The sequence below is a fragment of the Chelonia mydas genome, chromosome 1 (genome assembly GCF_015237465.2).
Source record: "Chelonia mydas isolate rCheMyd1 chromosome 1, rCheMyd1.pri.v2, whole genome shotgun sequence".
Taxonomy (NCBI): Eukaryota; Metazoa; Chordata; order Testudines; family Cheloniidae; genus Chelonia; species Chelonia mydas.
Window position 1 is genome coordinate 338,459,358 of NC_057849.1, and position 22,123 is coordinate 338,481,480.

The following is a 22,123-nucleotide window of genomic DNA, read 5'->3' on the forward strand; positions in this document are numbered from 1 at the left end:
GGTGTCTTGCACTGGTCAGGTGCCTGAGGGAGCATCCCCCAGATGCCCTCACATGGGTCTTTCCCAGTGCATATTTCTTTTCTGCCCATGTTTCCGATCTCTCTCGGGCTCTCTGTCTGTCCTGGTTGGTTCTTACCACTTCTTCCAGCTTTGTATCAGTCTGTGTTCTGAATGGGGTGTTCTAGCCATGCTCCTAGCTCAGCTGTGATGCTAACAAGCCATCAATATAGAATGTGGATAGACTTCTGCCCCAGCTACATTGGTTTACCGTTACCTGGGGTTTAGCCTTTTACTAGTTCTTCGAGTGTTTCTATCCAAGCCAGTTCCAATAAGACTTTAAGAGACGCTACATCAAATGCTTTGCTAAAATCCATTTGACATAGAAACATAGAATATGAGGGTTGGACAAGACCTCAAGAGATCATCTAGTCTAACCCCAAGCTCAAAGCAGGACCAACACCAACTAAATCATCCCAGTCAAGGCTTTAACAAGCTGGGCCTTAAAAACCTCTAAGGATGGAGATTCCACCACCTCCCTAGGCAACCCCTTCCAGTGCTTCACCACCCTCCTAGTGAAATAGCGTTTCCTAATATGCAACCTTGACCTCCCCCACTGCAACTTGAGTCCATTGCTTCTTGTTCTGTCATTTGCCACCACTGAGAACAGCCGAGCTCCATCCTCTTTAGAACCCCCTTTCAGGTGCTTGAAGGCTGCTATCAAATCAAAGAAATGCTATCTTCTCTGCTGCAGACTATATAAGCCCAGTTCCCTCAGCCTCTCCTTGTAAGTCATGTGCCCCAGCTCCCTAATCATTTTTGTTGCCCTCCTCTGGACTCTCTTCAATTTGTCCACATCCCTTCTGTAGTGGGGGGACCAAAACTGGACACAATACTCCAGGTGTGGCCTCACCAATGCCGAATAGAAGGGACTAATCACTTCCCTTGATCTGCTGGCAGTGCTCCTACTAATGCAGCCTAATATGCCATTGGGCTTCTTGGCAACAAGGGCACACTGCTGACTCATATCTAGCTTCTCGTCCACTGTAATCCCCAGGTCCTTTTCTGCAGAACTGCCGCTTTGCCAGTTGGTCCCCATCTCAGTCCAGAAAGCAAAGCAATTAAGTTTCTGACAGGATTTCTTCTTTATGAAACCCACCGATTATGCTGCTTATTGCTCGTGGCTCTGTATAGTTACTTGGTGTTCCCCTTCTCAGTTTGACTGTGGGTGGAAATTGGCCTTCTGGGCTGATAACAGCCAGGATCACCCTGCCTTCATTTTTTGGGAAATCGGCACTGGATTGTACTTGCTCTTCCCCCACAAACTCCTCCCCTGCCCTGTGGACTACAGCAAACTGGCCAGCGGGATGACTCTTCTACCAGGCTGAACGTGGGCGCTGAACCCTCCCGTGTAATGCGGCCCATAACAATGAAAGACACAGCAGGGACCAGGGGACAGAGCACATGGCAGAGTGGTGGGTTCTATCCAAACCTCTGGCACTGACCTGCTGTGGGACCTTGCGCTTCTGCCTCTGATTTACCTACCTCCCACACTCCGTCTGTCTTGTCTATATGGAAGAGTTGTTGTGTGGGCCGGATTTTTGCTTTGCTACAGCCCAAGGAGCAAATTTAAGCTTCTACAGTTATAAGCGAAAGGAATTACTATTAATATAGTGGCATAACGTCTGCCCCATCCCAATCCGGGCACTCATTCCTGTGTGTGGCTTTTCTTTAAATTTAACTTGTGGTACTTGGGAAGGGGCTTAAGCTAAACCAGAAAAGCTGTTCTTATACCAGAATCAGAGCGTGCACCCTGGCGTGGTGGGGGTGGGGTTATATTGGTCCGACTACATGGACATAACTGGCCCAACTTTCCTGTGTAGCCCAGACCTTAGGCAATAAGCTCTTCAGGGCTCAGAACTGTTGTCGGTTATGTGGCCGTACAGCACCTTGCACAAACAGGGCCTACTAGCTGCTACTATTAGAAATATTAAAAGCCAGGCTGCTGCCATGGCAACTCCTCGGGAGCCAGCGGCTGGAAGTGCTGCTTTGTAAATAAAGCCAGCAGCTCTCACTGGCGCTCACGTAGCTCAGGCCGGCTGCATTCACTTCCATCACTTACATATTGCAGCGGGAGACTCTTCGGCGCTGCGTCCGCAAACCCCTCGCTTCTGAATGTTTCCCTGGAGATAGATGGGGAGCTGAAGTGGGTGTTGATCCTAGCAGAGCATCACTCAGCCCAGCCTATCTCCCCATATCTCTCAGAGCAGGGTTTCTTAACCCAGGGGTCGGGACCCACAACTGGGTTGCCAGAATGTTTCGAAGGGTCGCGTGGCAGCTCCTGTCCCACAGGTCTGGCTGAGCTCGCCTCCCTGCTCCAGGCCCTGCACCCTCTGGGGTCCCAGTGCCACTCAGGGTTGGCCCAGCCGCCATGATGACGGGAGTCTGAGTAGGCCAAATTTGAGTGAGTGGCCCTGCCACCCCATGAGCCAGGTCACAGCTCCACTCACACAAATTTAGTCCAGTCAGGGGTGGGACCAAACCTGAGCCACGTGGAGAGCCAAGCCCAGGCAGCCCCACAGCACTGGAGCTGCAGGAGCTGCCACTGTGGGGTGAGTGCTGGGCAGGACCCAACCCTACTTGGGGGCAGAACAGGTGCAAACCCCTCCCTCCCCCCCGCTGGCCTCCACCCCCAGATTATTTACTGGGTTGCAACAGGCCCTAAACATTGACAAATGGGTCCTGAGCCCCAAAAGGCTGAGAACCACTAGACTAGAGTTTAAGGCCGGAAGGAACCCCCAGACTGTCTAGTCTGATCTCCTGTATAGACCAGGCTTCCACCAGCACCCGCACACCAAGCCCAACAACAGGAATCAGACCCAAGTATCCCAGCACTCTGGAGTCTATGCTGCTGTGTGCCATGGACAGAGGACAGCAGAGACAGAGCTGAACCAACGTCAATGGCAGGGAATTGCCACAGCTGTCCTCTCCCACTCTGTTCCCCCAGGCACATCACCCCTACGTCTATTTAAAACTCAGCCCAGCATCAGAGCTGCCTCGTTGGCTCTGAAGCAGGTCACTGGTCTTTTCAGGTCCAAATGTCCGCCTCACTTTCACCCCGCTCTTAATCTTCAGTCTAAGCTGGTGTCTGGTTCCTTGGGGCTTGACAAACAGGCCGAGGAGCGAGTCCTTCAGTGTCTAGACAGGATGCTGCCACTTCCTGTTTGGTGACTCGACCGCAGCTTTTCTCTCGCGCTTGTAGATTAAATAATCGTGGCAAATTAAGTAAGCTTGGAAGGAAATTTGGGGGTGGAGGGACGATCAGCCTCAGTGCTAGCAAGGACCTGCAACAGGGACAGGAGAGGGGGAATGGGCGTGTGCCCATTTTTGCTCTGATGATGTCTAAAGAAGGCCTGAAATGTATTTGCCAAGGGGAGAAGAGAGATCATCTGCTTGTCTTTTACATTAGATCTTCAGGCCTCATCTGCCCCGGAAGACACCTGTGGTCTAGTCCCTTCAGTCCCAAGAGGCTGAGAGCTGAACCGTGTAGCTCAGCTACATGGGAAGGGTTTGCTCTGATGTAGCTGCACCGGTGGAAATCCCCGGCGCACGGCTCCTCAGCTGATGGGCAATGGTTTCAAAGGGGGGTAACTGCAGCAGGGAAGGGATTTTCAAGTCTGGATGCTCCATACCCATTGCTTTTTGTCTCTGCTAAGAGCTCCTCTGCTCTAATGAGTGCTTGGGACAAAGTGAGTGAGAGAGAGTTAAAGATGGCACAGCCTGCCCCTTCAGGTGTAAGAACCCACAATACTGATCAGAGCCCCAAGGCCTCCAGCCAAACCCAGGAAGAGCAGATGGGCTGTTCCAATTTCTTAGCTAGCCTTCTAAGTCACCACTAAGGCCTGTCTTCCTCAGGGCAGAGAGAGCCTTTCTTCTCAAGGATGCCAACCTGACTCCAGCCCACGCCCACGATTACGGATACCTGTTACTGTCTGTGCCTGGCCATGGCCCTTTGGCACGTTAGTGTGCTGAGCTGCAGTCCAATTCTTAGCAGACAGGTGTCCACCTTGCAGTGAAAAGGACCTAAAAATCACACTTCTGCCTGAAAATGTGTTTAAACCTTTGAACGACAGTAGGCAACACCCAGTGCTGACAGGTCATGGTGTATAGTCAGTGTCACTCCTTCCCCCATACAGTGAGTTGCACCTGTTGCTGGGCCTCTCTTAGAGCAAGAAGAGTGAGAGAAACTTGTACGCTCTAGTTGTGTGTGTACAGTGCCTAGCACAATGCAGTCCTGGGCCAGGACTAGGGCTCCTAAGCCCTACAGCAATACAAGGAATTCACACTGAGGGGGGGCTCCAGCCCAGGTAGGTTCTATAACTACTTCTAATGCCTTTTCATTTTTATAGTTAATTTCAAGCTGACAGTGTCCCTTTAACATCCCTGGATTTGGCCTTGGCACAGTGACCAAAAACTAAATGGATCTAGAGACCAGCCTGTCTTTTCGCTCCTGATCACAGAGGTGGGGCACATGAGAAGCAGCCCTGAGTGTAGGAAGTTGGTGCTGTACTGTTCTGTGGATAAACAGAGGACTCTGGTCTCCAGGGCCAGTGATGTGGCATCTTTCATCAGCACATGGGTCTCTAAGGCCTGGTCTACACTATAAGGTTAGGTCAATGCAAGACTGCTTTATGTCGACCTCGCTGTTCTTTCCAAACTGGTTTTGAAACTGAGGCTATGCCTACACTTAACACACTGCGACGCGATGGCCGTAGCACTTCAGTGCAGACGCTCGCTACGGCGATGGGACGGCCCTCCCCTTGCTGCTGTTAATCCACCTCCCCAGGTAGCTCGGTCAACGGAAGAATTCTAGTGCTGTCTACGCTGGGGCTTAGGTCAGCTTCACAGCGTCGCTCAGAACTGGATTTTTCACACCCCGACACGTCATAACTGGGTTGACCTCATTTTCAGTGTAGACCAGCCCTGAGTGATCACCTGCTATAGACATTTCTAAGCCAATTGAAAAGAGGAGTCTAATTCTCTGACAAATCCCACACTGCCCTCAGGATAACTTGTGAAGACCTCTAGTGGTTTTGTCGTATCATAGGATTCTTGCACATGACTGTCAAATTCCTTCTCTTTTGGATCCAAACTTTTATCGGTAGCAGTTGGAGCTGTGTAAACCTAGGGAGCGGTGACTTGTACTTTGCTATCTTTTGGCTCTTTATGCTGATTCTACAGCCAGCCTTTTCGCTCACAAGCTTGGCACCAGATGTTGCCTTTATCTGTTAGGTTTGAGACCCGACTCTGCAAAGGCAGAGCAAAGGGATTTCCCTAGCAGTGCTAAACTAAAGGGTTAAATTGCTTCCGCAGCAAACATCACTCCTGGCGCTCCTTGATCTGAAGTGCGTAGTGCCGGTGCCCTCCTGTGGACATCAGCCGCCTCTGCAAGTCCCATCTGCATTTCCTACAGCACAGAGCGATGCAATGACTGTCCAGCAGAGCCAGTGAGGGGATAGCAGGAGTAACTCAGTACAGGCCAGTATTCAGATTGGTGGGGAACCTTTGGGCACAACGTTCCAGCCTGTTCTGCTGTGAGCCTGATCCTCCCAGGGAAACTCAAAGGGACATGAGCAGGAGAAACGTCTGACGCTCTGTCAGCCCACTGTAAACCCTACCGTTCTGCTCACAACAGACTCACCCACCTACGGAGGCACTCAGGCCTCGAGCCCCAAAGGTATTTAGGTGCGTAACTCCCGCTGGGGCTTTGATCCTCTGCTACCTTAGCTACACTGTGAGCACCTAGAGGGATGGAATGCAGGCTCGGGGAAGGGAGCCAAGCTGCCCATCACTTCAAAACCAGCTTTTTGGGCTGCGTGCTCAGGGACTGACCCTGTGCTCGCTGTGTGAGCTGGGCTCCGAGGGAACATCTCGGATTTAATTTGGACGGGAGCCTGAGGGAAAAACTTGCCACCCACTTAAAAATGTCGGACATGTGGGAACTGTCAGCCCATCTTGTCCCGTATTCTGTCTCTGATAGAGGTGAGTGTTAGAGTCGTTACAGGAGAGCGTAAGAACTTGCATAACGGGCAGATTGTTCCATAACTTTCCCCTGGGGGCGTCTCCTGGTTGATTTCCTGAGGGGGCGGAGTTTGGGGTACAGCTGGTTGAAAAATTATTTTTTTACCAGAAATTTAAAAACCCCAAGAACTTTTTGAAAGAAATCAAATTGCTCTGCAGGGGTGGGGTTTCATCAAAAAAAAAAATTCAGGGGAAATTTTGAAGAAAAAATCCCCAAAACCTGTTTTTGATAACCAAAAGTTTTACCCATTTTTGTTTTTCTATCAGACAACCAGTTTCGTTGCCAACAGCGTGATTCCCCACAAGCATTTTTTTGTGCTCGACCAAAAGCAATTTGCATCAAAACCAGGTTTCCCTGGGACGAAATTCTGACCAGCTCCTGCCGCTCTAATGTAAGGGGTGGGGGGAGGGGGACTACTCCATATCATTTCTCCCAGCCCAGCCACGCTGGCCGAGCCGGCACCCCCCCCTCTGCTTGTGGCAGAAGCCCAGGTCCCGTTCGGGCACAGGTCCCTTCTCCCCCGCCAGGCAGGTCCCCCCAGCCTTCCGTCTGCTGATTGACTAAACAAAACGCCCCTCCCGTGGAGGGGGCCAGGGCCCTAACGGGAAGCCCCCGCGGGCGCACGGAGGCTGGGAGCGGCTTACCTGATCCTTCCTACGGGCGACCCGTTGGTGGCAGCAGCCGTAGATGGCCGCGATGAGCAGCAGGGAGCAGGCCATGCACACGATGGTGATGATCAAGGGCATGCTGAACCGGTCCTCGGTCTCCTCCGTCAGCCGCTTGCTGGCGTAGGTGACGTTGCTGATGCCAAGCTACCAAGAGCAGGAAGGGTGAGGGGGCAGATCCAGCAGTACCCACACTCCCTTCCCTCCGGGCCTCGCCTGCGCTGACAGAGCACCCGCCCCCCAGGTGACCCCTGCAGTCCTCTTTCCGTGGCACCGCAAGTAGCCCAGCTCCTGCCCGCTCTCCCCAGCCTGGGCCTGCACGCAACCGCTAGCTGCCCGTTCAGCTGGGCGCATGCAACTGTGGCATACATCACCCAGCGCGGCGGGGGGGCCGCTATGCTGTCCTGCCCTGGCAGGGACTCTCTGCAGCCTGCGCAGAGGGGAAGGAGGGATGTCCAAGGACAACAGCTGGGCTGAGTGAGACGCCACCCTTGTGTTCCCGTCCCCTGCCGGTCCAAGCAGCGGGGAACTGGCTCCTCTTCGTCACAGGCTAAAGCCCTTTAGAAATGGAGATGCTGATTGCCCTGGGGCTGGCACGGCAGGGAGCAGTGGGACTGTCTCCAGCGCCTTCCAGCCCCAGAGCTCCAGCCAACGTCCTCTCGGCAGCTGGCCCTGAGCAGCGTTCGCCCAAAGCCTCCTCCCAAGGAATGGGAAGTGGAGTTCGTCCAGACGGGGAGGGGAGAGACTCACTCACCTGCTGGAACTCTCCCTTCTTCGTCTCCAGCAGGTCAAACAGCTCCTTGGGCGCGGCGTTGGCTGTAGGGAGAAACCAGCCAGAGGTGAAGGGCGGCCCTTGCCTAACGGCTGCGAGCGGTTGTGCCATGCCGCCTGCCCCATGTGGAGCTCGGGGCATTCAGCCTCCGTCTCACACATGAGGAAACGGTGCGACTTGCCCCAGGCCCTGCAGTGAATAAATGGCAGCCCCCTCCCCACCGGTGCCACCGTGATCAGTGCCTTGGGCCTCTGCAGAGAAACCCAGGATTAAATGGGGGAGGGAGACTGCCCAGCCCTCTCTGCGGTTAGGCTTGGTGCATGGGGTTAAGGAGGCCACAGGCCCCAGGAGGCTGTGCTCCTGGTTCTGCTTTGCCTACGGCCTGGATGCTTGTTGGGTGGAGCCCAGGGCTGTAACTCTAATGCCCTTCCGCAGCGCAACACCCAGGCCCAAAGCACCGTGGTTCAAAGGAACGTTTAACCAGGGAGATTTGTGGTGCCAGAGCTCCAGCTGGGGGAAGGGCTGCCTGAGCCCTGCATGGGGCGCTATGACACAAGCGCTGCAGAGCGGGACGATAACAGAAATCAAAGCAGGAGCAAACCTCACAGGACAGCTAGTCCCTGCCCCGGCCTGGGCCGGGCTGGTCCCTCCACGGGATCCCACAGCGCTCCGTCCACTCCAGCAGTCCTGTTTGTGCAGCAGCTTAGGGCCACGTGGTGAGCGGCTGCAGCCCAGGGGCTAGGAGCCGGGGCTAGCGAGATCAGCTTTGGGGATTGGTTTCCAGCCAAGTGTTTCAAACAATCACCCTAAGCACATACTTGAGTCCCTGAGGGAATGTCTACACTACAGCTGAATACCCGTGGCTGGCCTGTGCCAGCTGACTTGGGCTAAGGGGGTCGCTCTAAGGGGCTGTGTAACTGCAGTGTAGACGTTCGGGCTTGGGCTGCAGCCCGGCCTCTACGACCCTGCGAGGTGGGGGGGGATCCCAGGGTTCAGGCTGCAGCCTGAGCCTGAATGTCTACCCTGCAATTAAACAGCCCCTTAGCCTGAGGCCAGCTGTGTGTGCCTCACTGCAGTGTAGACATACCCATAGCCAAGAGGGCAGCTCCGAATCCCAGCCCCTGCGTACCCTGTGCCCACGCCGCGGGAGGGCTGTTACACCCGCCGGCTGTTTCTGGCCATCAGGCAGTGCTGTGTGCGATGGAAGCAGACAGCACTGGGGAAGGTGAGACAGGGAGGGTGGATGGCTGAAGAACAGCTCACAGGCCAGGAGTCACTTCCCTGCCCCCAAGGGCAGGCGTCCTTCATGGAGCATGGGAGGGATCGGATTGTTACCCGCAGTTTGGCAAACAGCCTCTGCCAAGCAGCGGGCTCCTAAATCTCCTGAGGAGGTGGGGCTGTTACTGAGGTGACCATGCAGCTGCAGGGGGGTTGGGAGACACCGTAGCAGGGCTGTGTAGCCAGAGCGCCAACTTGGGTTATCTAGGTCTGCCTGAGCTTTGAGATCCCCTCTCTGCACACTCGCCCGCATGAGACCACTGGCCAGGTCTGGTACCAGCAGCTCTCCCTGGTGGGTAGAGGGGGAAGCACCATGCATCACTCTCACTTTCTCTCCCCCGCCCGCCCCACGCCATGAGTGGCATTAAACAGAGAGGCAGGTGCTACCCTCCTCAGCTGTGAGAGCAAGTCCCCACTCCAGTACCAGCTGCCTCAGAAGAAAGTAAAAGAGCCCCCGTAGGGGGCAGTTACAGAATAGCCTGCCCCAAGGGGAGATCTCTTCCTGACCCTAGACAGCTAGCAGTTAGCTTCTGCCCAGAAGCATGAGAGCTCTGGCCTGTCCTGCTTGTGTAAACTGGCTGTAAGCTCCTGGCCTTGCTGAAAGAAGGGGAGTCCATCTCCAGGCCCTGTACAACACTGTCCTCGCCTCTGTGGGTGCCCAAAGGAGGTCAGTCCTTGTGGGGCACTTAAACCATGGAAGCACCTGCAGCCAGGACTGAAACCTACCACCTCATTTCACGTCAGCTACCCAACAGCCATCGAATTGACGTTCGGTCACGCCTGAGCTGGGCTGGATTTGAACTGGGGCCCTTGAAGTGAGAGATCATTGCACAGCTATTCTCCTACGCCTCCATGGGGTGAGGCTTTTCCTCCCTGGGCTGGGCTCTGTTCCCTTGTTGATATTGGCTAATGAGTCATAACCTTACTGGAAGATGAAATTAAGCTGGTTCCCACTGATCCACCTGGCAACTAGGTTTGGCACCAGAGCGGTGGCCTAGCGGTTCACTGATTGCTGGGGCCACTGGGCTTCCATCACAAGCCAAAGGATGACAGCAGGAACAATGGCACGGAGCCCCAAACCAGCCCTTAATGGAAAGTACTGGAGTCCCCAGTAAGGCTGATTACACAGCTCCATGATTTCCACCAGGCTTCTCGTGCTTCTCCTGTGCTTCCTGAAAAGGCTAAAATAGTGGTGCCCAAACTTCTTCTTGCCTCCCCCCCTCCCCCCCCGCAGTAATGGAATGTGTCCGCACCTCCACCTTCCCCCACCAGGCCTGAAGCAGAGTCGTGGCCAGGCTGGGGCCAAGAACGGAGGCCTGAGGCCAAGCGTGCGAGCTCAGGCCGAGAGCAAGGGCTGGCGGCTGAGCCACAGCCTGGAGCAGGGCCGCAGCTGGGTGCTGGGAGTAAAACCAGGACCACAGCTATGGCTGAGGCCAGGGCCAGAGCGGGGTTGGGTGGGGCTCCTCCCTGCCCTCCATCCCTCATGGGGGGCTGGCCCAGGCCACTGCCTCCCCCCCCAAGCTGGACATTCCTCCATGCCCCTGTAGAGAGGGGCACACCCCACAATTTGGGGACCACTGGGCTAAAAGGTCTTTAGCAGTAAGATGCCCCCAACCCCTTCCCTCTCCCTCCTGCAGAGCCCGTGGGCAGCGAGCAGGGCTCACTTTGCACAGAAACACCGAGCACAGCGATCCTGTTGGGGGCGTTCCCAGCGGTGTTCAGACGCACGGTGCAGATGTCTCGGCTCCGGTTGAACGTGGCCTTCACGGCTTTGCAGAGCATGTTGTGCAGGGAGGGATCCACAGGGATGCCCTGCAGGGACAGAAAGCACACGTCAGACAGGCCAGGGCCAACTGCAGCACACAGCAGATACAGCTTCCAACCAGCCTTCTGGGCTCCAGGTCTGCCTGGGTCCAGCTCCCCAGGTCAAATTCCACCCAGCACTGTAGTGCAATGAGCCTGATGGTTCTCAGCCCTGTTCTGGGGGAGAGGGCAGGTGTCTACATCACAGAACCACACCAGCACTGGGCACACCTTTGAAATGGAGGCCTGGCCAGATTTAGTTTATCGCTCTACGATACTTATAGGCCCCCCCTCCCACCGCCCCGGCCCCACAAAATAACCCCAGTATCTGAGCGCCTCCCAGTCCTTAATGCAGTTATCCTCCCACGCTTTGATGGTTTTAGCCTCACAACACGGATGGGAACGAGGCACAGAGAGGCTAAGTGACAAGTCCAGGGTTACATGGGAAATCTGCAGCTCAGCCAGTAATGACCCCAAGTCTCCCACACCCCATGCTAGAGCCCTAACCACTGGGCCAGCTTCCGCTGCATTAAAAGAATATGGTCGGGGGCTTGCTTTTGAGACACTAAAATAGTGGCAACAGATTCCTGCCTGGGGAGTCCTGGGGATGGTCTTGCTGCCAATAAGGTGTTTGTGACACTGCAACCCCTTGGCAAAGAGTGCCCTGTTCTTTGCAAACACCGCTCCCCTCAGACCTGACAAACTCACTACACCAAACAGGTCTCGCAGGGTATTTGCCAATAAAGAGACGCTCCTAACAGGTCTGGATTCATAATCATGGTGAGCTATACAGACGATAGTTGATAAGGTATTGTTATTGAACGTATGCTTTATGGACTTGGCGTACAAGTTAAGTGACCTGAGGATAATGTATCTGCGCAGAAGGCAGGTGTCACCTGGCCCTTCTGGGCCAGCAAGGTAGTGCCAGGTGCTATTTGTTGACACCTCCCACACACACACACCCCGCTCCATCCCAAGACCGTCAATGGAAAACCCCCAGAGACAGCTGCAAACAATTGAAACCACTTGGAGGTGAAAAGGAGCATTATAGCAGGCAGGCGCTGGCCCTGGCTGGGAATAAAGACAAAAGACTATGTATGGCCGGGGGGGCGAGGGGGGCGGGGGGGAATGACACACATGACCTACTTTATTAACTAGGAAAGGGTGTTGCCCCAAGTCTGAGTTGTTATCATTTTGTTTTGTATTGTAGACGTTTCCACCCCCTCTCTGTTGTTTCTCGCTGACTCTCGGTTCTTTCTTAAATAAACCGTCTTTTATTTCATGACACATGCTGCGTGGTTTACAGGAACGGGGATTTAAGGTAAAACTGGGGCCCTCGGCTCCTTTGGGCGGCACAGCATCTGGGATTTCTGCAAGCAGCCGGGGCTGGATAGCACAGGAGAACGATTCGCAGGGACTCAGGACCTGGGACATCCCTACTGCTAACCTGTAAGGAGAAGCCAGGGCGGGCAGAGGCCAAAGGAGAGGGCTTGCGAGGATGGTGGTGGCAGAGATTCCCCCTGCACGTTTTGCTGAGACTCCCACACATGGGAGGCTTGGGGTAACAAGGCTGCTTTCAGGCCCAGGTGCCCCAAGAGGCATCACAAGGTTGCCTCCCTTTCTAGACCCCCCACCTCCAACTTCTCCAATGACCCACATTGGCTGCCTCCCTCCCCATGTAAACATGGGACCAATCTCACTCTGGTCTCGCATAATATCCCCAGAGGAGACTGAGCGCTGTTGGGCACCACACCACTGGCTTGTTGAGCGGCAGTGGGCTTCTTGCCCAGGGCTTTTTCTCTGCTGCGCCCAGATGCCCCAGCTGCTCAGGGTCCCATGAGCGTCCCTCCTGACTGTGGATTCCACTGCCTCCCCGCTTCATCTGCCTTGTGGCTCAGCCCCAAGGCAAGGAAGAGTTTTGAAGCAGTTTCTTTATCACAAGCCAAATCCACTTGGCCGGAGTTCTTCACAAGGGCACGGCCGGCCTTATCTGAGGCCTGCAGCTTTTGGAGTTACAGAAATAGCAACTCCCCGGAGGGGAGCAAGATCACAGGGGTGGGGGGGGAGCGTTTCAAAAGGCAAAGCCCAGCCAAGGGAGAGGGTGCGAAAGCTGCCCCACATCACAATAACCAACTGCCGCTTGCACGTCCCTGGCCCCGGCTTCAAACGAGCTGGGCTGTGCGATTACTGAGACATGGGCCAGGGGAAAGGATGGGGCAGGGTAAACAGGGCCCTGCAAGAGAGCAGGCCCGCCGGATGTTGTACAAAGAGCCCCAAGCCCCAGAGGCAAGTAGGGCCCCATTCAGCTCCCATCCCACAGGGATGTGTGAGCAAATGGTTGGGCTTGTGACACGGAGTGTGTGCTGGGCGGGTACCTGCTAGTCCCAGGAGAATGAACAGCCAAGCAGAGAGCCAGCCCCGCCAGCCGGCCTTCAGCGTGCTCCGGCCTGCCACTGGCAATGTACTCTGGTTAACACCACCCTCCCCGCCACCCTGGGATGGGGGCTGCCCTCCACCCCATGGTTATAACCCACAGCACCATCAGCCCCCAGGGAAACCCCAGCACAGAGAGGGCCGAGCTCAGACTGTGCCAGCCAGTGCGGCAGCAGCAGGGGGAATTCGGAGCTGGGGCGCAGAGTGTGGAGGCTGGCAGGAATGCCAGTGGGCACCTGGAACGGTGCCAGGCGGGGCTGGGGAGCAGAGCCCAGGAAAAAGGGGGTGTATGGGAGCTCCTGGAACAGTGAGGGGGGGGGGAGCTGAGATGGGGAGCCCAGGCAAAAAGGGGGTACCTGGAGAGTCCCAGAATTGTGCGGGGGGGGGGGAGGGGCTGAGCAGGGGAACAAAGCCCAGAGGAGAAGGGGGCACCCAGGAGCTCCCGAAATGGTGAAGGGCGGGGGGCTGAGCCAGGGGGCAGAGCCCGGGGGAGAAGGGAGCGCCCAGGAGCTCCCGGAACGGTGCAGGGTGGGGGGGCTGAGCCGGGGGGCAGAGCCCAGAGGAGAAAGGAGAGCCCAGGAGCTCCTGGAATGGTGCGGGGTGGGGGGCTGAGCCGGGGGGCAGAGCCCAGAGGAGAAAGGGGAGCCCAGGAGCAGCTGGAACAGTGTGGGGTTGGGGGCAGAGCCCGGGGGAGAAGGGGGCGCCCAGGAGCTCCCGGAACAGTGCAGGGTGGGGGGGCTGAGCTGGGGGGCAGAGCCCAGAGGAGAAAGGAGAGCCCAGGAGCTCCTGGAATGGTGCGGGGTGGGGGGGCTGAGCCGGGGGGCAGAGCCCAGAGGAGAAAGGGGAGCCCAGGAGCAGCTGGAACAGTGCGGGGTTGGGGGCAGAGCCCGGGGGAGAAGGGGGCGCCCAGGAGCTCCCGGAACAGTGCAGGGTGGGGGGGCTGAGCTGGGGGGCAGAGCCCAGAGGAGAAAGGGGAGCCCAGGAGCAGCTGGAACAGTGTGGGGTTGGGGGCAGAGCCCGGGGGAGAAGGGGGCGCCCAGGAGCTCCCGGAACGGTGCGGGGTGGGGGGGCTGAGCCGGGGGGCAGAGCCCAGAGGAGAAAGGAGAGCCCAGGAGCTCCTGGAAGGGTGCGGGGTGGGGGGCTGAGCTGGGGGAGAAGGGGGCGCCTGGGAGCTCCCGAAATGGTGCAGGGATGGGGGCTGAGCCGGGGGGCAGAGCCCGGGAGAATAGGGAGCACCCGGGAGCTCCTGGAACACTGTTAGCCAGAACTGAGGTGGGGAGTGGAGCACAAACACTGCTCCCCGGTCTCTGTCTGTCTGTCTCCAGCCACTGCCTGACCTCATGCTCCCACCGTAGCTCTCTGGGGGTAGGGACCGTCCCTCTGTTCTTTGCACATACAGAGCCCAGCACAACGGGGCCCTACCATCTCGGTGCTACACCCTACTAGGGCAGCCGGGGAAGCAGATGAGCACTGACGCTGCTGCTGGGAACTGGAGCACGGGGGACAGTGAGGTGGGGAGGGGGCAGCCGGTGTGAGCCCAGAAGAGCCGAGCTCCCTAACCCCTCACCTCTTAGTTAATGCCCTTGAGCCGTCCCACTCGGCCTCCCTTTAACTCCTGGGCTAGGAGGAGCCGGGCCTAGCCACACAGCAGTGACCCAGAAGCTGATGCTTCCTTTGCCCGTCCTCAGCCCCGTCCCGTGGAGAGGCAAGTCTGGTCTCTCTGCCAAGCCCCTGGGCTGGCAGCCACCAAGAGCAGAGTTGCTTTATTCCTGTCCTCTGCACCCCTGACCTCCCAAGGAACAACCTCGCCCCGTCTTGTCTAAATATTTGCGAAAAGGCGCCCGTGGCGGTGACAGGATGCACATGCTCCAGAGGAAGGAATGTTCCCCAGCCGCTAGCGTGGGGGAGCTCGCCTGCATTGTTAGCCCCCCAGCACGGATGAGGGCCCTTGGCCTCAGCTCCATGAGACCGGGGAGAGCTCCAGGTGCTGCCCATCTCCTGCCCTTTCGCTTTCCAGTGGGAAAGTCAGGCCCTGGCAGGCTCTTCAATCGCACAGCGAGCTCCTCTGAGACTCCCACCTCCCTCTGACCCAGCCAGCCCTGTGCACTGGTCGAGACAGGGCTCTGGAGGTGCTGGGCCTTGGCTATGGCACTCAGGGCACTTGCTGCTGAAGGACCCACAGCAGCGTGCCTAGGGGCCTGCTAAGTGCCAGGCGGGACCATGCATGTCCTGCTGGCAGCTATTGTTCCTGGGCACACTCCCAGGGGGCCAGGCGCAGCGCCCGCAGGAGGGCCGGACACCCTGTCCTGAGAGCTGACAACGGAAAGACGAGATGCAAGCAGTGAGCGGAACCAGCAAAGTGGAGGCAGGGCGCTCGGGTGGCCCCCCACGTTGGCTAATGACGCACAACGGGACAGGGCTAATCATTTACTTATCTTTTTAAATGACCCCTTTAAAAATTTCCTCTCAACCCACAACCCTTTGTGCTCCCTTACCATCTGCCTCTGTCCGTCCGTCTCCCCCCCTCTCCCCCCCCCCGGTCAAAAAGGGCCTCGGCTTGGTATGCTACAGGAGGGGGGAAAGGGGGAGCAGCATTGGCTGCCTTTCCCCCTCTCCCACCTGGCATTACTAGGTCCCCACCAGGGACATGGCTGCTCCAGGGCTTGGGGTGCTAGCCTGGGATTTAGGAGTTCTGGCTTCAAGTCCCTGTTTGGCTGCAGCTTTCTGTAGGCCCTTGGGTGAGCGGCTCAGGGGAAGGTTTTCCGAAGACACCTGTTAGGCACCTAACGCCGTGGGACCAGGCCCCTCGTTGCTGTTGGTGCTTTTGGAAACCTTCTCCCTTTAGGGGCTGTTTGCCTTCGCTCCCCAGTTCATAGCACTGCGCTAGCGCCCAGGCACCTTGCAAGGGGAAATCCTCTAAAGACCGTGAGGCGCTCAGCTAAGCTGGGGAGGGGCTTCAGATGAGAACCTGACTCTTTCAGTGGGGCCCGCTCCATCTCTGGGGGGACCCTGTGACTGTTAGAGGAGATCAGTGAGTATCAGCCTGCTGGATGCTGGCTCCCAGGGGCGCTGACTCCTCTTAGGCTCTCTGTTCGAAGGGATCTTTTCCATCCCTCCAACCCAACTGAACGGGCTGAGGAAATCAGTGCTTCCCCGAGATCGGCTTTCTCACACATCCCGTGAGCTGAGTCCTGTCCCACACAGTCCTCTGGCAATGGGACAAAAGCAAATCAGGGTCCCCTCCTGCTGAGGGACAGTCAGCATAGAGGACGCCAGCACTGGGAAAGGCGTGAGGACAGGCAGAGCCGTGCCTGCCTCTGGCACCTCCTGCTGTGGGATCTCGGGTCTCAGGCAGGCTCAGAGCACACCAACAGGATGGAGCCCTGCCGTTCCCCCACCTACTTTGAGACTCACTTTGGGGCCTCTGGGACTTTGGCTTGAGCAACGACTCTGAACAGCTCCTTGGCAGTGGGGCGGCATCAGGACTCAGGTGGCTTTGCGAATGCTGATTGCCAGAGACGCAGGTGCACATAGGGATTTAGGGGCCTACAGGGTTAGGCAGCAGGGAAGTGGCAGTTTTGAAAATGCCAGCGGTGTTTAAGAAGTGGCCGCAGGCACCTACCTAGTGGCCACAGGCGCCTGCATCCCGCTGAGGAGCTGGGCTGAAGTGGCTTGCCCAAGGTCACACGGGCAACTTGTAGCAGAGCTGGGAACTGACCCCACTCTCTAGTCTTGGTCTCTTCCCCTCCCTGGCTGCTACAAATGAGCCTGGCCCTGCAGAGCCATTGCTGGCTCGGATGGAGCAGCGAGCGCAGCCGCGTTAACATCAGTGTTGCCAACTCTTACGGTTTTTTCGGGAATGGAGGGATTTTGGTTGGGGCTGGAGCCGGGCTTCGGCTGATGTGAGAAGCTCCAGTCCTCTAGTGACCCCCAGAGCTGCTGCAGAAAGAGCTCTCTCTCTCCCCTTCCCCAGGGAAACGCCAAGGGAGGAGGGAGCTAAAGACCCCAGCAGCTCAGCTCCTCTCCTTCCTCCTGTGAGCAACCAGGAGAGGACGGTGCCTCTGCTCCTCCCACTCCCTGCAGCACCTCCCTGGGGAGGGGTGAAGAGTCCCTGGGAAGCACCCAGCCTGGAAGGAGGAGAGGGGTCCCCACTGCAGCCCCCCAGGCTTGGGAGAGGGGGTAAAGAGCCACAGGAGGAGCAGAGTGGGCTGAACTAGGGAGGTGGGGGCTGGGTGGGATGAACTGATGGGGCGAGGGCTGGCGGTAGAACTGATGGGGTGCTTAGGACAGGCTGAACTAATGGGGGGATGCAGAAATAACAGGGTGTTGGCGGGTTGAACTGATGATGGTGGATGGAGGGAAGAACTGATAGGGTGAAGTAAGATGGGCAGAACTGATATGGGGACTGGCTGGGACAGGACTGGTTTGGAGGTCAGGGGCAGAATTAATTGCAGGGCAGGGGATGGGGAGATGTTGGGGTGAGAGCTCCTGCAGTGGGGGACGGGGGGCAAAGCCCCTTACTCAATACATTTGGGAGAGTGAGAGGCACTAATTGTCTCACAGACCCATGCTGGGGCTGGGCAGGGGGAGTTGAAAAATCAAAGGACAGGCCAAAAAACCACACTACCGTCTTTTAAAAAAATCTCATGATATTGTGGGCTGTCCTCCTGATTTGTTGGGGTTATGCTGTTTGATCTCTTGACGTTCCCAGTACTGCAACATTCCCACAGGAGCCTGTCAATATGATGCTGAATGCCGCAGGAATCAGTCTCCCTAGCAGCTGGCTAATTCTGCAGCACTTCCTTAGCGCTGAATAAGGGTGCTGGACTATTTAAACCCTGCATGGGACTCACCAAAGTAATGGGAAGCCTGGCCCCCTTAGGTGAAGGAGGGGCCCACAGAATCCAGAACTGAACTGAAAACGGAGGGCAAAGAATAAGAAACAGGGATGGGGTGCAGCTCACAGGTCAAACTGAGGGACCCAGAGGGGAACGCCATGCACAGAACGCCAGACAGAGTCCACTGCTCCCACAAGGAGTCAATGCAGTCGGCTGACGCCATCCAAGGAACTCTGCACAGACAAGGGACTTGCAAACGGGCCTCCAGTCACAGGAACACTGCCTCCCTGTCCTGCTTTGATGTGTGGCTGTCCTGGCCAATGCCAGGCGCCTGACAAGGAAGCCTCAGGACTTTGTGGGGCCATGGATGGGTCAGCCCAGGAGACCAAAGGGCTCTGGTTATCTGCAAATGTCATTTAATCACTCTGCTTGGACATGCCCTGGAGTGGCTGCCTGTATGGGCAAGAGGATGGTCCTGCCTCCATGGCCCATTCGGTCACTGCTGCCTCTACAATGACTGCGGTGACTATGGATGCCTCTCCACTAGAAACCCCCAGGCTCACCACCTACAGGCTCCCAAAGAGCCATGGGACAACTTTCAGTCCCTCCTGACCTGGGCTGGGGTGGGTCTGCTGCCCTCTGAGGCAAACATCTCTGTTCCTCATCCCCAGTCTTCTGAACCTGCCAGTCCCCCATGGTTTCCATCTGCTCCAATGCCTCCCTGCCCCTCGGAGTATTTTACATTCTTTGGCTGGAGTTGACAGGGCCTGACGGGCTGATCTAATCTGGTTCCCACACTGGCTGGAATCTAAAACTAACATCCCCAAATGAGGTAACAGCACTTGAATCAACAAACCGCCCTAAACAGATGGACAGGGAGAGAGAACAGAGATTTCCCCCCTCTGCCACTCTCCAGCTCAGTGAAGTAACTCAGTTCGGCACTGAGTGTGGCTGACGTGGGAAAATCTGGGCTTCAAGACAGGGCTTATAGCATAGCAAGCTCGGCGTGCGCCTGCCCCAGTCGGAGGCCTTCTTTCCCATGTCAGTCGCTGTGGGGGTGAAGCTGCCAGGCTGCGACGCTGCACAGATCTCCAGGAAGCAAAGGCCTGTTCCCCCAGCCCTATTCCTTTCCTTTTCAGGGGGTGAGGGAAACAAGTGGTCACAGGCCCTTTAAACAACAAATCAAATCAATGAGATGAATGATATGGTGTTTCTGAGAGGCCCTGCCTAGGGAAACCAGCCCAGCTCCAGACATTATACTGAGCAAGGGGCTTCCCCTTTAAAAATTCTTCTTGCTACCATTAAGGATCTGGGTCTGCACCTTTGTGTGATACTGTTTTCCTCTTCCACGCTTTGTCTGACTTGTCTAGTTAAATCACAAACTCTTTTGAGCAGGGCCTGTCTCTCACTAGGTGCATGTACGCCGCATAGCACACTGGAACCCCAATTTGGGTTGGGGCCTGTAATACACATTTGAATCAATTATGGAAAGAAACAGTCCTCTCTGGTAACTCTTGGTTTGCCGCTTTCCCTTGTGTTACGAAGTGTGTGAGATTCTTTCACCTGACTGTCAAGGTTTGGCTAGAAACTTGTTTATCAGATCGTCAGAAGGGGGAAGCAGATGCTGCAGGTTCTCAGTTATCTGCTTAGCTTGGGAGACATACAAATTGTTCCGATTTTCAGGAGTTCCTATCATGGGGCGTTAAAGGCAACGGAGCGGGAGGCGTTCCAGGAGCTGGTGAGGCAGGCACCTTCAAATGCTTGTGGGATGCATAATCAAGATCTTACTGCAGCTGCTTAAATATTTAATTAGCACATCGTATTAACATTTCAGATAATTGCTATGTCTCTAAGAAATTGGAGTTGCAGACTTCCTGATGAGCCTGCCAGACAGTGCGAAAGTGCAGGTCCCATAAGCACACAGGAGATGTGGACGAAGCTAACCTATGATGTTCACATGCCGAATACCCGGAAATGAGCCAGAGGGGAGGGTTGGGGAGGAGAACTTAACCAGGCTCATTTCAGCACAAAGGGGCCTTTCTCAGTTTTATTTTTAAAAATTTAAACAAAACCCATCCTCGGTCTGGAGTGGTGCCACCGTTAACAAGCCCTGGCTGTGTAGAGACAGACACCATCATCAGGAGAGGACTAAGTCCAAGTCCCTGCCACTAAACTCCTTTAGCTGTGAGTAGCAGGCTGCTACGGTCACGCTCACACACACTAAGCTAGTGTCCATTCTCTGCACACACACCCCTTCTGAACATCTGAGGTCGATGGGAGTTCACGTCCCTATCTAGGGTGTGATTTTGTAACAAAGATGTATATACAGACAGACACCACAGGGTCTCAGCAGGGATCAAGCCCTGGGACTGTCAGCACCCAAAGCACAAACCCTGCCACTTAGGCTAAAGGAGGAACTTACTCCTTGAGCTGTACGAAGCAACAAGTTCTTACAGTGGCTGGGGTCTGCTGCAGGGAGAAGAGAATCCCTGGCTACAGCCAGCGTGTTAGACAAGCAAGATTAAAAAAAGTGACAGCCAGTTTAGGTGCAAATTTTAGAGTTTGTAAATAAAATACAGGAGAAACATTTTCATGAATGAATATGTACACAGGGTGGTTGAAAACTAGAGGTTATTTTTGGTCTGGATTTAAAGATTTAGAGATTTAACAGAGATCTGGACGGGACCTAACGTGGGGAACAGATTATCCCACATCTGCCTACAGCAGAGTTCTTACAGCTTCCACTGCAGCACATGGATCTGGCCAGCGTCAGACAGGATACTGAAGCAGACGGACCTTGGTTCTGATTCAGTCTGGCAAACTATGTTAAACAGTCCCCTGCAGTTTGCAAACCCGTCTAGTGCTACTGACTGACAACATGGAAGTGAAACTAACTAGAAACACCAGCGAAACAGGCCAGTGTATCTTCATCCTCCAGTCCAAGTGAAATATACCAGTGGGGAAAAGTAAAGAGGAAGGTAGGAAGAGCCAGACTGGATCAGCCCTGAGGTCCATCCAATCCAGGATCCTGTCTCTGGCAGTGGCCAGTACGAGTTGTTTGAGAGGAAGGTGCAAGAAACACTAAAGTGGGCAGTTCTGGACTAACCTACCCAGAGAAGTTTCCTCCTGACCTCCGCAGTGAGAGGCTGGCTTATGGCCTGAAGCATGAGAGTTTACCCCTTCCAGACATGTATTGTTATTTTAAATCCTGTTTAACTATGGATGCTTTATCCATATTATCCATGTTAATGCCGAATGCTTTTTGGAACCCTAAGCAATTAAATCATCAGAGGGTGTTATTAGCAACACAGATAAAGACCCAGATGGGGTTTTTAGTCTGATAGTATCCATTTAAGGAGCTAATTTCCCCGCAGTAGTGGCAAGAAAGAGAAGGGGTGACTGATGACCAGGTGGTGGCAGCAGCGAGTCATTTCCCATCTCAGATGTTGCCTCTCAGGCTGCGATTTAGGTGCAAGCTTGCACCAACCCCACAAGAGTGCTTTCAAGGGGCCCGCTGGCCAGCCATCAAGCTATTGTATTGCTTGAGAGGCCAGAAGTGGCTCAGAGGCCCCGCATCTCAGAAATGTGCAGGGCTGCCACTCACAGAGTCCCTGCCATTTTCAGGCTCTTGTTTATGTATGTTTTTTAAGCCTGCATGGTGGGAAAGAGTCCATCCCTAACATCCATCCCCAGAGCCAGGGGTTCAAGCTGGACCCAGCCGGGAACATATTCACCTCTCAAACCAAGCACGCACGCACGCACGCACGCACGCACGCACGCACGCACGCACGCACACACACACACACACACACACACACACACACGAGAGGGAGTGACAGACAGGGATTAACAGGCTGACAAACAGAAGGGGGAAGGTCTGCTTCGTGGTCCTGGCAGCTTCAGAACTGCCATGATCTGTATGAACTGCACAACAGACTCTTTCATCAGAGGATCTCAATGCATTTTACAGACATTCGGGAATTGCATCTCCCTGCATTCCAGTCAAGTTAGGATTATTCCATTTTACAGGTAACAGGAAGTTTAACTGACCGCTCTGAGGCCACGCAGGGAGAGCCACGAAAAGGACCCAGAAGTCCTGACCCCCTCTGACTCGGTATTTATACTATCATGAGAACCACCAGCGCCAGAAACTAGAGCTTTATACTGTCCTAGAGCAACTCCGAATCTGAACTGTGCTCCAAATCTGAAGCAGCCGCTAGTGTTCTGTGGCAAGTTGGCTGGTCGCATAATGCTG

The 22,123-nt window shown here is 55.5% G+C and overlaps 1 protein-coding gene across 6 annotated transcripts in view; it reads right to left on the reverse strand.

Annotated features, from left to right (window-relative positions):
- Positions 1-22,123, reverse strand: part of PODXL (podocalyxin like) — a 97,562-nt gene that overhangs the window by 9,128 nt on the left and 66,311 nt on the right. For 5 of the 6 annotated variants that reach the window (XM_043520828.1, XM_043520804.1, XM_037889369.2 and 2 more), the window contains 3 exons: positions 10,459-10,606; positions 7,499-7,560; positions 6,724-6,891 (listed from right to left, as the gene is read on the reverse strand). In XM_043520828.1, the coding sequence (XP_043376763.1) occupies positions 6,724-6,891; positions 7,499-7,560; positions 10,459-10,606 (378 nt within the window). Of the gene's footprint in view, positions 1-2,041; positions 2,181-6,723; positions 6,892-7,498; positions 7,561-10,458; positions 10,607-22,123 lie in introns of those variants that run through there. The other variant, XM_043520824.1, reaches the window with a different exon arrangement.